This window comes from Podarcis filfolensis, assembly GCF_964270895.1.
Source record: "Podarcis filfolensis genome assembly, chromosome: 10".
NCBI lineage: Eukaryota > Metazoa > Chordata > Lepidosauria > Squamata > Lacertidae > Podarcis > Podarcis filfolensis.
Window position 1 is genome coordinate 41,434,202 of NC_139612.1, and position 16,962 is coordinate 41,451,163.

Genomic DNA, 16,962 nt, shown 5'->3' on the forward strand with positions numbered 1-16,962 from the left:
TTGCAGGATGTGGTGTATTTTTTATATCTTAGTCCATACATTTTCTTCCTTTTCTCCAAAGTTCAAAGTCTTCTCCATATGAGAATTTTCTTTTCTCATATAGAATACAAGGGTGCATAGAAGTAAGCCCCATTAGAACTTAGCAAGACTTACTTCCAAGTAAAGAGGCATAGATTGTGTTGGAAGAATAGAACAAGCATCTGGATCTTGTCTTTTGTGGAAAGATGATGTTTTCTCTGTGCCAAAGCTCAGTAGCTTTGCAAGTGTAGTCAGGTGTAGGAAGATCATTTGTGAAACTCTGTAAATCAGTATAAAATGGTCACTTCATTTGTATGTTGTAATCCCCTCTATCCATCCCTGGTTTTTGTATTCCTAGTGTGCCCTTACATACAAACTGGTAAACTTTTACTTGTGCTTGCAGTTCAAACCAGTATCCAATCTGGTTTGCAGTCCTGGTCTGCTGTGCAAGTTCAAACCAGAGTTTGCCAGTTTGGATGCAAAGGTGATCTGGGATAATACAAACCAAAGAAAGACAGAATTGCAGGTGAAGGAGTGTTTTTCATGATTCATCTGTAGAGGACAAAACCGTGACTCACAGTTGGCTCAGTTCAAAGTGTCATTGTGTCTCACTGTATTAAAAATGGTAAGTTATGTCCTTGTGAGCATAAGGGAAGTTGTCTGGTGGAGAAATTTGTTGCTTTGAAAGCTTGATCTTCTAATTATATCTGAATTCCCTTTCTCCGTTGCTTAGTGACAAGCTCAGCCTCCAGTGTGGGCAAAGTAGTGAAACAGTGTTATGGCATCTAGTGGCTGCTTTCTGATACTATCATGGGACATCACAAACCCCTCTGCTGTGCTACTGTGAATGGCTTGCTTGGGCTGGGCATAGGCATTGTTTAACAGTTTCTTTCTCACAGCCTCTTTGGTATTTGTGTCTCCTTAATTAAAAGGCCACCATGGCAAAGCAGTCCTGGTAAGTAACTGTAGTTTCATCTCTTTTCTCATAAAATCAGGAATTGCAGATAAATGAAGTACACATAGTTAAACTATGGAACTCACGCCCACAGGAAGCAGTGATGGCCACCAGCTGAGATGACTTTGAAGGAGGATTTGACAAATCTATGGAGGAGAAGGCTTTCAGTGGCTTTTTTTTTTTCAAATGGCATATCCAACTCTTTACTAGAGTATGCAGTGTGGAAATTGTATACATAGAGCCAGGGCAGTAAAAAATACTTTGGCAAATGCCACCAGCCATGTAATCAATGGGTTTTGACTATACGTGATTTTGACTTTATCCCTAGAACATAAGCCCCTGTGTAAGTTTCAGTTAAAAAGTAAAAAGGGAGAGGGAGAGAGGCTGGATATACAGTGGTACCTCAGGTTACATACGCTTCAAGTTACATACGCCTCAGGTTACAGATTCTGCTGATCCAGAAATAGTGCTTCAGGTTAAGAACTTTGCTTCAGGATGAGAACAGAAATCATGCTCCAGCAGCGCGGCAGTAGCAGGAGGCCCCATTAGCTAAAGTGGTGCTTCAGGTTAAGAACAGTTTCAGATTAAGAACGGACCTCCGGAACAAATTAAGTACCGTATTTTTCGCCCTATAGGACGCACTTTTTACCCTCCAAAAATGAAGGGGAAATGTGTGTGCGTCCTATGGGGTGAATGTAGGGGGGAGGCAGGCAGGAAAAGCCCCCAAGAGCCGCACACAAGCTCCATGCGGCTCTTGCGGGCTTTTCCCCAGGAGGGAGAAGGGACTGACTGGCCGCATCAGTCCCTTCTCCCACCTCGTAGAAAAGCCCACAGGAGCCACACACCCTTTAAAGAGCACGGAGCTCCTGCGGGCTTCTGCGGGAGGTGGGGGAATCCCCCACCTCCTAGAAAAGCCAGTAGAAGCCGCACAGCCCCTTTAAAGAGCGTGTGGCTTCTGCGGGAGGTGGGAGAACTGTGCCCGCCTGTCCTCCTTCAGCCACGCGCCTGTCCTGCGAAGCCGGAGGAGGAACAGAAGGGTCTCCTTCTGTTCCTCCTCCAGCTTCGCTTGAAGGGAGCTGTGCAGTTCTCCCTCTCCACGCAGCGCCTCTCCTTCACAGGAGAGGTGTTGCGCAGAGAGGGAGAACTGCACAGTGCCCCTTCAGCCACACACCTGCCTGGAAGCTGGAGGAGGAACAGAAGGGTCTCCTTCTGTTCCTCCTCCAGCTTCGCAGTGAGGCGCCTGTCCTGCAAAGCCTGTCCTTCTCCAGCTTCGCTTGAAGGGCGCTGCGCAGTTCTCCCTCTCTGTGCAGCACCTCTCCTGCAAAGGAAAGGCGCTGTGCAGAGAGGGAGAACTGTGCAGCGACCCTTCAGCCATGTGCTTGTCCTGCAAAGCTGGAGGAGGAACAGAAGGGTCTTCCTCTGCATCCCACTTCGCGCTGGGCTCCCACGGCTTGTGGAGAGCTGCTTGTTCTGGGGGCTGGGGTCGGGGGAAGCTCGGGCTTTCCCCGCCCCAGCCCCGCGCCTGGGGGGGGGGAATAATTTTTTTTCCTTTATCCCCCCCCCAAAAAACTAGGTCGTTCGGTCCCAGCACCTGCCAACCTAGCAGTCGAAAGCACCCCTGGGTGCAAGTAGATAAATAGGGACCGCTTACCAGTGGGAAGGTAAATGGTGTTCCGTGTGCTGCACCCCCGGGTGCAAGTAGATAAATAGGGACCGCTTACCAGCGGGAAGGTAAATGGCGTTCTGTGTGCTGCGCTGGCTCGCCAGATCAGCTTCGTCACGCTGGCCACGTGACCCAGAAGTGTCGCGGACAGCGCTGGCTCCCGGCCTGTAGAGTGAGATGAGCGCACAACCCTAGAGTCTGGCAAGACTGGCCCGTACGGGCAGGGGTACCTTTACCTTTACCTATGGGCCGGTGCGCCCTATGGGGCAAAAAATACGGTACTTAATCTGAGGTACCACTGTAATAGCTACAATTATCAGATGACACACCTAGGATTTCAGGATTAAAAAACAATGACTGTTCCTCATTCTGAGTTTAGCTTGTAACCCAGAATTGTACCCAACCTTAAATGAAAAACACAGTTCCCAGGTAGGCTGAGAGCAGAAGTAAAGAGAAATACAGCAGTTCTTAATTTAGAAAACTCAGATTATTTTTAGATGGTGTTCCCAGCTTTGCTAAATGAAAAACTACCATGCGTGTTCAGGTAAGTCTCAATTATTTTTAATTTCCATTATAGTAGAGCCCTTGAGATTTTGAAAAGCATTGTGATTTGGATGTGCTATACACAGACATAACACTTCTTTGGGTTTTCTGTTCGTTAGGATATCAAATATCTTAAATTTAAAACTCTTCAATATGAGCTGGAGTGTTTTCTCTTTCATTTCAGAAGCTAAGCAAAACTGTTTCTGTAGCATTGCACATTTTAGGCATGTCATGCTTGCAAACTGGCCACTAGAAGCAATGCTGTTTTCAAACCTTTGACATAACAATGTAAATATTACTGAGTATTGCAGTACCTTAAATTGCTGTTGGGAAGTGGCTGCTGTCAAACTGATTGGATTGTGGAAATCAAAAAGAATGTGATTGTTGATGGGGGAATTAACTTCTTCACAACCTGATGTGGAGACTGTCATTTGTCTTGGGAATTTATTGATTGGCAAGTAATGATATACAATAGCTATGCCTTCCATGAGCTTAACTGGCTTTTTGTGTGCTTTTCTTTTTCTGTGAGAACTGCCTCAAAGAGGGTTTCTCAAACTGTGGGCCAGGGATAGCCAGTGGGCCTCAAAAGTGCAGCCACCCCAGTGCCTCCTTCCTCACTCACCGTGCTCCCAACTGCCCCAGCATCAGCTCCCTGCAAGCTCAGTGCATAGGCATGTGTGAGAATGCGAGTTAAGAAAGTGAGGCTATAGCATGCAAGGCTGGAGGAGAGAAAACTGAAAGCAGGCAGATGGGCAAACCAACTGGGGGAGGGAGAGGGGCAAAAGGGGGGTGGGGAGCAGAGGGAAGAGAAAAAGAAGCAGCAGCCAGAGTTGCTGTGGTGCCTCCGCATCTCCCTAGCACCACACATGCTCAAACTCTTACCCCTTACTTCAGTCCTCCTTCCAAGTCAGGAAGTCTCTCCTGCCCAAAATCCAAGATGGTAGCTGGTGTCCCCACCTCAGAACTATCTGAGGTGTGTGCTTCTGCCCATGCAGGGCTAAAGAAACAAAGGTGGAAGTATGTGAATGTGACTGAGAATTGGAGACTTTGGGGCTAGGGGAAGGAAATAAATTCTCTCTTCTCTGAAGGGAAAGCACCAAAGGGTGCACTGAAGGAATATAAAAAGAGATAATCGGTTGTTGTTTTTTGGCTGAAATTTGTTTTAATCGAGGAAAGGAAGCCATTATAAGAGGAAGAAGTGAATGTAACAGCAGCCCGGGGAATGGATGAGAGAATTTATGATATGCTTTTCAGTTTATTTTAGAAATGAAAGGAAATGAGTAAAAAGTACTTCGAGGTGTATGTGGCACTGTAGCTGGGAGAGGAATATAAAAGGGATTTTCTTTGTAGAAAGTATCAGTAACTGCCAGCTGATTATGTTCACTTGGCCTTCATCTGCTATCACTTTGTGACAGATACTAAGCTCTGCACTGCCATTTTGTATTTGGTGGATTGCCAATATTTTTTAGCCCTTTAAAGTGAATACTTGTTGTAGGGTTTGAAGCCCCCAGATCTAACTAAAACAGGCTTCCTCAAACGTGGCCCTTCAGATGTTTATCAAGACTACAATTCCCATAATCCCTTACCACTGGTCCTGCTACCTAGGGATCATGGGAGTTGTATGTCAAAAACATCTGGAAGGCCGAGTTTGAGGAAGCCTGAACTAAAATCTCAATATATAATGCCTTTCCTCTGCCAGAATGTGGGGTAAGTTCATTGCAAACTTTCTAAATTGAAATTAATTTTTTGAAGAAAAAATAAACCATTGAGTGGTACTCTTGAGAACAAAAGCACTTTTGGGGGCATAAGCCGTATTATGGGTGAATTAGATGCATCTGTTCCAGGTCCTCTTGTGCCAGCTTCACCAATTATTCCTCTTTTTAAAAAGCATTTATTTTATTTGTTCCCAAAAGATACCTGAATGAAGAAATGAACAAATCCAAATTTCAAATTTGCACCCATTTCTTGTACAATTTCTTGTGTGTAAATATGTGCAAATAAGCTTTATGGTTTCAAGGAAGGAGGAGGTAAGTATTATATTTTGTGATGTTTTCAGCTTTGGTGCCTCATTTGTGTCACTGGACTCAGAAAATGCTTTTTGCCTTGCTTCGTGACTTTTGCTTTTGTTTACCACATCAACTATAGCAGCAAAGGCAGAGAGAGAGAGAGAAAGTTTTGGCAGCTACCATTTGGATCACAAGCTTGTTCTCTTGGAAACTTGGTTCTCATCCCCCCACCATTGCTACCATTTCTTTTAGAAGACTCTGCTGCCACATACCTGAAGACCATGTTGAGGTAGTGTTTGGTTTTCTTGCTTTCAATATTTTCAGAGTAAACTTTGAAGGTGGGGTTTGAAGGGTCTGTTTGAAGAATGAGACCCAAGTATCTTACAGGTGGCATGAGAGGTACTCCCAGGCATAGCAAAGGAGATATGGCAGAGTATTAGATATTCTTTAGATAGCTTAGAGTGGATGAACTGAAGGAAGTATCACGGGCGGAGCTATATTAGGAGGTGAGGGAAGAGAAAGAACTTCAAAGGCAAGAACAAGAAATCTGTGTTGCAGCCAGTGTAGGGACTGAAGATACTGCATATTCTGAGTGACATGAGAGCAAATTATTTTGGTGGCTGAGTTCTATATAGAAGTATTAGTTAAGAGATAACAAAAAGGTCAGAAAGGAAAAACTAGCGTGAGAGCTAAACATACTCCATAAGAAGAGTAATAGTTTCATAACATATCGAGGATGTCAGGAATACTGACGTGAGGCAAGGTCAAGATCTTGCTGGGGAGGCTGAAGGTGCTATTAGAGATAAGTTGACAATTAGGTTAGATTTGAAGTCTGTGTTCTATAGCACAGAGACACTACACATCCACCAAGTTCTAGCATTGGCCTGAAGCATGGAGGAGTTCCCTTTTTGACGCACTAGTCTCTTGTGAGATATTGAAAGCTGTTGAGTAAGTGAAGTGGTTCATAGGATCATACCATTGTCTCTTTGACACTTAAGACTGATCCATCACTTAACAACAGCTTAATGTTCAATATTATCCATACTAAATTTTCCAGAAACTAATGCTGACTGTACAACTTCAATTTATTTTGTGTGCTTTTATAGGATATAAATAATGACAAAAATTACAAAATTTATAACTGGAAGCCCAAGCATATTTACATAGTAGTATTTGTTGCAGTGAGGCTACTATTTACTTTTCTCCTATACAATATTCCTTTTGGTACTATATTTTTCAGTGTTTACTGTCAGCCTACTACATACATATCAACAATGAATAGGCATAATATGTACAAGGAGCTGATTGGTTCAAGTAAATTGAATACTGTATTAAAAGGTTTTTTGTCATTCAGCGCTATGATTAGGTTCAACTAAACCATATACAATTTTGAATTTTAAAGCAAGTTCAATTATCAATTTTGTTAAAAATTCAGTTGTTGAATGTAACTGAAACCTTTCAGTTAAATATGAAAGAATAATAAAAAACATTTAAGTCAACCACACTATTCATCAATATCTCTATAATGAAGTTCAAAATGATTCACAATTTGACTGGATAGAACATACATTAAAATGTCATTTTTTGCCTATGATTGATATTTTTACTGTTATAATTCATTCAGTTTCACTGAAATACATAATGTTATTATACAAATACTCCACAAAGACATTAAAAAATTAAAATACTTCAAAGAAAATGGTAAGCAAATTTCATTAAGTCAACTGTCAAGCCAATGCTCAACTGATTTGTGGAAAGAATTATTACTTTGGAATGGTTTGCTTCATTTAGGAAAAAACCTTTTGAGTTGAACTTTTTCATTAAAACCAGCTTTCTGAGACAGAAAATTTGATAAAATTCCTAGTTTTGTTTAAAACCATCTTTCAGATTTTTAAAAACTGAAACTCATGGCTATAATAACTTGAAAAACTGTGTATAGTTGCGTGTGCCTGTAGTGCAATTGCTGGGCAGCTTCCGTTTTACCCCATGAAGTGAAGCATCCAGCATACTATGATGGCCCCACTGTTACTACTGTTAGATAGTACAGTAGCAGTTTATTTAACTTTAAAATAAAGCCAGACTCTCTTCATAATTAATGACCTCCTTTAACATAAATATCATACTTGCTCTTATAGTTTTCTTCTCTCCCACAAAAATATTTAATACAAGGTGCATTTTCATGCATTATTAATTCCTCTTTTTTTTAAGCCATTAATAAAACTCTGATTCTGTTTCACACTGACATATATAACCTCATTTCTCTAGAGGATTAAATGGCATGAAGAATACATAGACCAGCAAATACAGAAGTCAAGGAAGCTAATGTCTTGCCATTACTAATTTTGAAAAACATATTAAACAGTAGAATTAACTTATATAGATCCCCATGTTTTCACAAACATATCTCAAATATTTTATTAACTAATCTGGGTTTGTTTCAATTTAAAAACTGCCATGTGTGAAAATAAAAACCCAACCACAACTGAACGTTGTATTACTAAGCAGCATTACCGTTAGAGACCTTTGTAAAAGTAGAACGTTAAAATACGAAATCAAAAGAAAGCACTGTGGCAAAGTCCTAAGAGAAGAGCGTGCGTGAAACAATCTCCCACTCCTCTTGTGGGCTGTAATTGAAAAGTCTTCATCCCATGTCATTCTTCTATCAGTGCTGCAGGAAGAACAATCACCAGAAATGACCAGCAGCCTTTTGTTTGTATGTTTTTGCTAGTTTCAAGGCCACTCATATAGTGCAGTCTTCCCCTCTACTAGACTGAAGAGTTGCCGTCAAGGAAAGGCTGTGCTATGACTGCTTTGAGTGCAAGGCACAACAAGAAACAGAGGACAGTTCACTATCAGAAAATTGTGGTTTCATACTTGGTATTAATTCCTCTTTTAGCTTCTTGTCCTGGTTCTACAATCCATGGTAGGTTGGCAAGAGTCTTTTGTTCAGTGGGATCTATCTGCTTTGAAACAAATACAAAAGAAACACAATGATGCTTTATCTACTCTAATTGCTGAGCATTAAAACAGTGCTCAAACTGGGTCACACAGTAGCACATCATTATCCACACGGCATGCACCATGGATTGCTTTCCTGAGGCTACAGTCTATATTCTATTTTATCATGATAATCCAAGAGGATACTGATTCATTAGTTTCACTGCTCTCATAGAATGAGTCCAGTGCAACAACAGATGTATCTACATAAAATCTGAAGTTATAGGTATGTAACTATAACTTTATCAACTATATGTATGCTGTTTTGTTCTCAGTAACACAAGGAACTCATGCTCAACAACTTGCCTTGAAGATCAGGTTGCCAAAATTGCTTTTCTCTCTCTCTCTTGCTAATAACGCTGCTCCAAGTATGTGTGTGTGCAGCTTGTAAAACAATCAGCAAACACACCAATTGGCTGCTTAGCTGGGTAGGACTAAACCCAGCCAATCTACATTGTCACTGATTTTCCTAACCGCTAACCATGCACATCCTGGACAACTTGGAGGAGAAACTGAGTACACAGCACTCATTTGTTTATGTAATTCTTCATTTAGCTAGAGGTGCACATAGAAATTGTATACCCTACCTAAGTTGTTTAACAGTGTTAAGAATTGATGGATTTATTAGCATATGATAATGCCAATTAGCTCCTGCCTTTTCTGTCCAATACATATTTACATTTTCTTTAAAAAGCTGTCTGTCTCTGGACAACTACCTGACTATGTTCTGGTCTGGTAGTTGAAGGTGAGAACTGCTGGTAAGAGCTTCTAGAAAAGTATTGCCTTTATAATGTACCGTATTTTTCACCCTATAGGACGCACTTTTCCCCCCCAAAAAATGAAGGGGAAATCTGTGTGCGTCCTATGGGGCAGATACAGGCTTTCACTGAAGCTTGGAGAGCGAGAGGGGTCGGTGCGCACCGACCCCTCTCGTTCTCCAGGCTTCAGGAAGCTATCAGCAAGCCTGGGGAGCCCGCGGGAGTTCCCGCAGGGCTCCCCACGCTGCGGATAGCAGCCTGCCGCCTGGCGCGCAAAATGCCCTGAAGCAGAGCGCCCCGCGCGCCTGGCAGACATCTGCAGCGTGGGGAGCCCTGCGGGAGTTCCCACAGGGCTCCCTAGGCTGCGGATAGCAGCCTGCTGCACGGAGCGCGGGTGCGCTGAAGCAGAGCGCCCTGCGCTTCGGGCAGATATCGGCCAGCCCCACAAGCTCGGGGGACAGCGGGGAGGTGCAGCGCCGCCATCCCGCTGTTCCCTGACCTGGTTTTGGGGGGAAAATAAAGGAATTTTTTTTTCCCTTTATTCCCCCCCCCCCCCAAAAAAAAATTAGGTGCGTCCTATGGGACGAAAAATACGGTAAATATATACTAAAGAAGATCACAAGAAGCTATGTTTGATCTACAGTATTAGTGTTGCTATTAAGCAGAGAATGGGCCACAGAGGAAAAACTGAACTACAGATACATAAGGTGAAATTGATGTTTAATTACAGGTGGCTTCCTTAGCATGCCTAGGAATCCCTCCAGTACTGTTTTACATAATGAATTTTGTGTGCCCAAGAGCTAGTAACTATACTGAATTTCTACAGAAAGATGAGCGAATGGAATACTGCTCATGCCACTAGCATGCTGATTATAAAGAGAAAGTATGATTGTACCTACCTGAATTGTAGTTTTCTATTCCCAATGAAAGGTTAGCAGATTGGGTCTTGGCTCTCTGCCCACAGGTCGGAGGCAGGCAGCAACATTTGGGGCGTAGGGCTCTCAGGATTCAGTTTGTGAAGTCACCAAGCTCAAGAAAGATCAGGACTTATAGAAAGAAAAACCCAATCCTACACCCCCGACATATATAGAATAAGGAAAAAGTGAAGTGAAGAGCAGATGTACTGCAGCCGGTCTTAAGGGTGGGCCCAGCTGCCCTTTCATTGGCAATGGAAAAGTATGATTCAAGTACTTTTTCCAATTTCTGCAATGAAAGGTCAGTAGTTTGGGACCTTCCAACTGAGGGTGGCTTCCATTGAAGTGAAGGCATCTATGCAACAGTGTCCTATAAAGGTGCTGGGGGAGGCCCTGGCAGCAGCCCTGCATATTTCTAGTAATGGAGTGTTAGTGGAGAATCCTGGGAGCCCAACATTGCTGCCTGCCTTTCCCCTGTGGGCAGAGAGCCAAGACCCAATCTGCTGAACCTTTCATTGCAGAAATGGGGAAATGAGTTCAGCCTAAGCACCAGCACCAGCAGGCTTCTCTCATGTGTTGTACATATTTTACTCACCACAGATTTTCGAATGCTAACACGAGGTTTTGGAATTGGTTTTGTAGGTTTATTATCGAAGCTTTCAGGAAGGGTTGAAGAATGACCTCCTTTTCGAGCCTGAAGTGCTAGTTGGTAGGCTACTTCAAATGCCTGTCCCAACGTGAGAATTATTTCATAGGCTAAATTCTGGAACAGCAACAAACAGCATCATGAAAACAAGTTAGTTTAAACACATTTCTTTTAGAAATCTAAACTATAACATTGTCACGTATCAGACAGAACTTAATTTTCACACACTGTGGAATACTGCAGAACTGTGATTCCCAAACTTTTTCTCCTGGACCACTTGAAAAATAGCCAAGGGTCTTGGTAGACCACTTAATGGATTTTTCTGCCTGCTTAGCAATTGTAATTCGGTGTACAAGATCCTAAAGTATTTTTTTTTATTATTATATAGAATTCAAATTTTACTACAATAAGAAATAAGAGAATCAATAAACATAGAATTAAAAATCATATGTTAATGTAATGGATGTGGTTATGGTGTTACACCAAATATTGTTCAGAGTGCCTTCCCCTCTTTATTGCTGCTTTCTTCATATCCATTGATTCTCCACTCCTGTCATGCCCTTTTCTGCCTCTTTACCCCATTTTTGAAGAACACCTCGCTCTTAAGGGGAAGAAAATTGTGGAACTGTGACCAAGAATATGGGCTTGAGGCATTAAAGCAAGTATTCTCAGCACATCTGTAAAAAGCAAGGAGCTGTTCTGCTATATAGATGCTTCTTTAGTTAATTTTCTGTACCTTTTGTATCCTCAGAACACAGACAAAACATTCATTAATTTTCAGTTCAGATGACCGTTAATAACAGAAGCCCTATGAAATTTTTTCTCTTCCACTCAATTTGTATTAGAAAATGTATTTTGAAGGGTGGGGGAACCAATTCACAGCCACTCTCCATGCAATTTAACTATCTGCATACATTCATTCATTCTTACTTACCAGCCATAACTCAACAAGAAAACTCTAATGCAGTCTTTTATAATGCACACATTATTATTTTTCTAAGTATGAAAGCTAAAAGCACTACAGTTATGTGAAGATTTAATATTTTAAAGTTTCATGGCACAAATTTAAATTAATAAAACAGACGCTTCCAGCATACCTATCTATTACTATTTTGTTAAAATTAAAAATAGACAAGAGGTTACCTTGAACACTTATCTTCCAGATGTTGTTGGATTCCGACTCCATCATCCTTAACAATTGGCAGAGCTATCTGAAGCTGATGGCAGTTGGCACCCCACAACATCTGCTGGGCCAAAGTTTCCCCACCCCTGCTTTATCATTTACCAGCTGTACATAAATTTATTTTTCAAAAGTCAAATTTTCATTCCTTATAAAGAGTTTCTGTCATTGTTTTCAGAGCCTATTGGAGCATTGAAATGTATAAGAGTATTACTATAAAATCATATTGCCTTATTTAAATCCAGGCATCTTTTCCTAGCCAAAAAACAAAATTGTGCTATCACTTAACATAGATTCCTGAAAGTATAACAAACTATTCAAGATTGCTTTGTTCTCAACCTTTCTGTCTACTTAAGAGAGCTGAAAAACACCAAGACCAACAAGTGGTACAAGGGAACAGCCAGTTCCAAAATAGTGTGAGATGAAAGCAGTTTGGCATAATCAGCGGATATCTAATCCATCTTTCCAAATTGCTAAATTCTTTCCCACAGTGTTCTCCTGATGACAAGGTGTTTCAAAGCTAAGCTTTCCTCAGGTCTGCTCTGGAGTTATTGTTACTCATCTTTGTAAAGAGGAGTTTTACTTGTATATCTATCCTATCCCATCATTACGTGCCTCTCAAAGTCTTTATAGCCATCTCCTGTAATATCTTCTGCCATTCCCCTTTTGCCCTCAACTTGTACCTTATTTCCACCCAACCAAAAAAGCCTGCCAGTTTCTTTCATCCCTCTTTCCTGGTCCTTGCACATTCATTTTTCCTTATATAATACTTGTCTTTTCTTACCCCTTCCTATTACCATCTGATTAATGATCATAAATGTTAACCTGTTACCTGTCTCTAATTTTCTTCAACACCTTCACTGGCCCTTTTACATCAGAAGAGGAAGACCGACCTTTCTCCTCACCCTCATTTTTCTGGCTCCTGCCCATGTATTCAAGCAGTATTCAAGGAGTGGCTGATGCTGCATTGGTCTAATGAAGAGTGCATGGCCAGCAAGCAAGTTTGCACTGGGCAGGCTGTGCTAGTGATGCCCACCTGAAAGTGGCCCCAAACTCACTTGTGGGCCCTAGTCTGATGTCTAAGAAGCACTGCTTTATGAGTAGGAAAAGGTGTGACACGTTTATGTGTGCAAAGCAGTAATCATAGGCAATAATCATTCAACCTGCCTTTATCCCCTGGGATACTACTGCGAATCATGGCTTTCTATTACTGAATTAGAAATAAGCTACAACACGATAATGATATGAAGCAGCATACTAAATTTGTAAATAAAAGTATTGCCACACTTTTAAAAAGTGAATATTTTTAAAAATGTCCCACCTATTTCAGAAGAGCTGAGCAAAAAAATTATATTGTACTAGGGTTTGTCCTGAACAATCCATCATAGATAAACCACAACCGAGAACTTGATGATCTGGCTAGTTATACTTCTATTTCTGTGATCCTCAGCATCCCTACTTGGAGGCAAGGTTTTTAAATTCAATGGAACTTATCGATTCACAGAATTGTGGATTTGGAAGAGTCCCAGAGGGTCATCTAGTCCACCCCCACCCCCCGTAATGCTACAAGAATCCTCTTTTCTAGGCTAAACATACCCAACTCCCTCAATTGCTCCTCATAAGGCTTGGTTCACCCCCCTCTGCTTACTCCCAGTAATGTGGGGCTAGGATTGCAGCCTAAAGTATTTGCATCTGTCTCAGCAAAATTGCATTCTATGACACCCATTTATAAATATTTTTGATTTTAAAATGTGACCAAGTAGAAATATATTTATAGACCAACCACATCAAAGGCTGTGAACACATGGCAGTAATGGTGATTTGTCTTCAAGTCTTTTGTGATATAAGCAAATGTAGAGAGGTCTTCAGGGTCTTGTGCAGCACAAGAAATGTTACGAATCTCGTGTTCAGCAATAATATTCTAAATGAAAGAAAAAGAAATGGCAACTCAGTGGATTTAATTAACATCATACAGCCCTTCAATCATTCAGCTGCAAAGTGAGAGTATGAACATCTGGGGCAGTGGGAGATGGGGGTAACGTTCCATAGCGACCATAGCAGCATTAATAACAGCTCAATAAATAATACACTTGGGCAGCCTTTCCTTTGTCAGCAGAGGTAAAAAAAATGTGTGTATCGGGCAGATAGGAAGACGACATAGATCTGAAGACTACATAACCTTCCCATTCTCCCAATACCCCTCCCTCCCCAAAACAGAATTGGCATAAATATATTTCCTCCCAATTGTTTCTAGCAGGAGGAAAAATACATATGCCAATCTTCAAAAAGAGAGGGAGAGTAAAAACATGCCCACCACTGTGTCCTCCTGTCACTTGGCCAGTAGGGCTTTGGATATACCTGTACTAGTGATTCTGACAATAGATCGTGGTCGTTATTCTACCGCTAGCCACACAGAGAACAAGAACATTATAATGGTTTGGATCCAGACTTGTTCCTCTGCAATCAGAAGGGCAACCAGAACCCAGCAAAGGCTCATTGCTCAGTGAAACAGGGATGTGAAGTAGTTAAATGAGCCAAGCAAAATGAAGGGTACTGCCCAGATACATTAACACTTGGTATAGCAAAATGATATTTATACCTTCATTGCATTCAATTTTTCCAAATGTTATTTCACATAAAAACCACCAGGATGAGTTTGTTTAGTTTAAGCTAAGAACTTCAGATGCAATACTGTCACCACAATCCAAAACCCTGTTTGTGAACTGGTGTTGTGTTTCATCTTTAATCACATACTTAAGAATTAGAATAAATTATCTTCTGAATTTGGATGATGGTTAATCTGCCATGCTCATGTGCCATCCTTAATCTGTTTTTCCCCTGTGACAAATTTACTCTGAAAAAGTATATTTTCAGGCAACTATGAACGCTCAAGAGAGCTCATTGAAATATTAATTTAGCAATCTATTTTAATAATGTATACTGAAAACTGGTTATTTGAATCTATGGGCTTGTGTTTTAGAAGAGAATCAAAACTATTAAATCCTCTTATCTCAAATTGTTGGAGCATTTTTAAAACTGTTATTTCTACATAAAGGACCACAATCAAATTAATGATTATGCCTTAATGAGCAATAATTATGTAAAGATCTTTAGACTCAGTGAGGTTTAATACTCATTTAATTTTACACTACTTTGGGTAAAACCAATAATACGTCTTAATTTTACTTCCTTGTTCTTAGTTTCAGAATAGATTGCAGTGATACTAAAAAGCAGGGGTTCCGTTTCCTATGAATGAGAATTAAAAAAAGATTGTCATAGGCTGTTGATGGTTGACAGCACAAGATTAGTTTTCAGAACGAATTAGAACTGGAAAGAATGCTTATGTTAAAAGTTCTGTGGACTTCATAGTTTTTAATGTTCATTTCAAACTCCGCTCTGGTCCACTGAAAGTTGTGCTGCAATTTGAACTCTCTTAAGTGAATATGGCATGCATTTACAGCAGAGGTGGGGAATTTCCAGCCTGCAAGACAATCTTGGCTCTCCAGGCCATTTCCTCCAAGCCACAACCACTTACCCATCAGCCGACGTCACTGGTGACTTTGGCTGATGGGTGAGAGAATAGGGTTTAATCCCATGTTGGCTGTGCCACCCTGTTTCCAGCAGGGAACAAGATCATGCTGCATAGGCAGCAGAATTTAAACTCTACTCATCAGACATTAAAGCCCTTTCCTTTTCCCTTAATCAGCCAGGGGGTGGCATGCAGATGGGAAACGCTGCCACCCACCTGCTTACAGCAGAAGTAGAGCAGCTTCCCCACATTTGCAGGAGGGGGAAGGGTGCTTTGCCACTTTAAGGCAGTCCCTGTGCTCCTGATAGAAATGTAGTGACTGCCCAAGACCTACTGTGTAAACTCAGTGGGTACAAACAACCTAGTGGGAAACAATATTACATTTTACCAGTGGCGTAGCGTGGGTTGTCAGCACCCGGGGCAAGGCAAGTAATTTGCGCCCCCTAACCCGTGGATTTGCGCCCCCTAACCCATGGATTTGCGCCCCCTAACCCGTGGATTTGCCCTAACCCCAGATGTTGCGCCCGGTGCGGCCGGCCCCCCCTGCACCCCCCACGCTACGCCACTGCATTTTACTACAATTAGTGGATCAAGTGCTAACTTTGTACTTTTAGGCCGCAAGCTTATACACACAACAATGGAAAACAATGGGACTTACTTTTGCATAAACGTGCAGGATTTTACTGCTAAGTGATCTCAGCTGTGCCTATATTTTCTTGACTTATTGAATATGTTTTAAAAATAACAAGGGAATAGCCTGTGTGTTTTGTTTGCCTGAGTTTAAATGCCCTCTTGCTTCCAGATGGGGACGGAGAAAACAATGCTGGAAAAGGACAGAAACTTATGCTAGGAGTCATCCCACCATTATCCTGTGCAAGTAAACTGTTGTCCAGGAAGCTCAAAAGATACAACAGAACTAACGTGCACTTTGAAAATGGGTGGCAATACATGTGGAAGAACATTTTTTTATAAAATGTATGAGTAACCAAATGATGCCTACCTTATTTGTTGCATCAATAAATTTTACCCCTTTATAAGAGACTGATAAAACAATAGTAGGAACTTTCTTCATTTGTTCTGTAGACTTCTGAAATTAAAAACAAACATGAAAGAATGTGGTGTATTGAACAATGTACATCTTATTTCCTTTCCCAAGACAACAATATACTACACTCAACTGTAGGGAATGGGAAATACAGGATATATCTTCTTATATATTTTAATAGCCCATCTCTGAAAATGCGTAATAACTTGTCTGATTTGTAGTTTGTTGTGGCCTGTGGTCAAACAAACAAAATTATTCCCTACCCAACAATATAAACTATTTATTTCTTAAATTTACATCCCACCCTTCCTCTCAAAGGAGCTCAGGACAGCAAACAACTAGTGGTAATAGTGCCATATTGCAAACAAGTGCAAAATAAAGTACTTTAAGTAAGTTTTCTCTAGCCGAAAGATACACTGAAAGCTAGACAGCATACTGAAAAAACTTGCCAAAGGAAAACTATGAGCTTCACGGTAGAAAAGCAAAAGCTTGGTGAAAAAAGATGAGGATTAAAATGTTTCCTAACTCTAATAAAATAAATCCATGGCCATACCAACATGACCTCAGTAAACCCAACTTTAGCTATATAGGAGATTTGGGGGGGCCATTTGAGGCATTTTGGCCTCCCTCTCCACCAGTGGGACAGTACTTAAACTGCTTTCTAATGCCTCTCAGGATGACATCCTTATTCTTCGATACACTACAATT

General features: G+C 41.2%; 1 protein-coding gene across 20 annotated transcripts in view; it reads right to left on the reverse strand.

Annotated features, from left to right (window-relative positions):
- Window positions 1-6,252: 6,252 nt before the first annotated feature.
- ANKS1B (ankyrin repeat and sterile alpha motif domain containing 1B) overlaps window positions 6,253-16,962 on the reverse strand; it is a 330,248-nt gene continuing 319,538 nt past the window's right edge. For 14 of the 20 annotated variants that reach the window (XM_083573577.1, XM_083573576.1, XM_083573563.1 and 11 more), the window contains 4 exons: window positions 16,210-16,296; window positions 13,464-13,601; window positions 10,450-10,617; window positions 7,891-8,148 (listed from right to left, as the gene is read on the reverse strand). In XM_083573577.1, the coding sequence (XP_083429703.1) occupies window positions 8,038-8,148; window positions 10,450-10,617; window positions 13,464-13,601; window positions 16,210-16,296 (504 nt within the window). In that variant the 3' untranslated portion in view covers window positions 7,891-8,037. Of the gene's footprint in view, window positions 7,854-7,890; window positions 8,149-10,449; window positions 10,618-13,463; window positions 13,602-16,209; window positions 16,297-16,962 lie in introns of those variants that run through there. The other 6 variants (XM_083573574.1, XM_083573575.1, XM_083573573.1 and 3 more) reach the window with 2 other exon arrangements.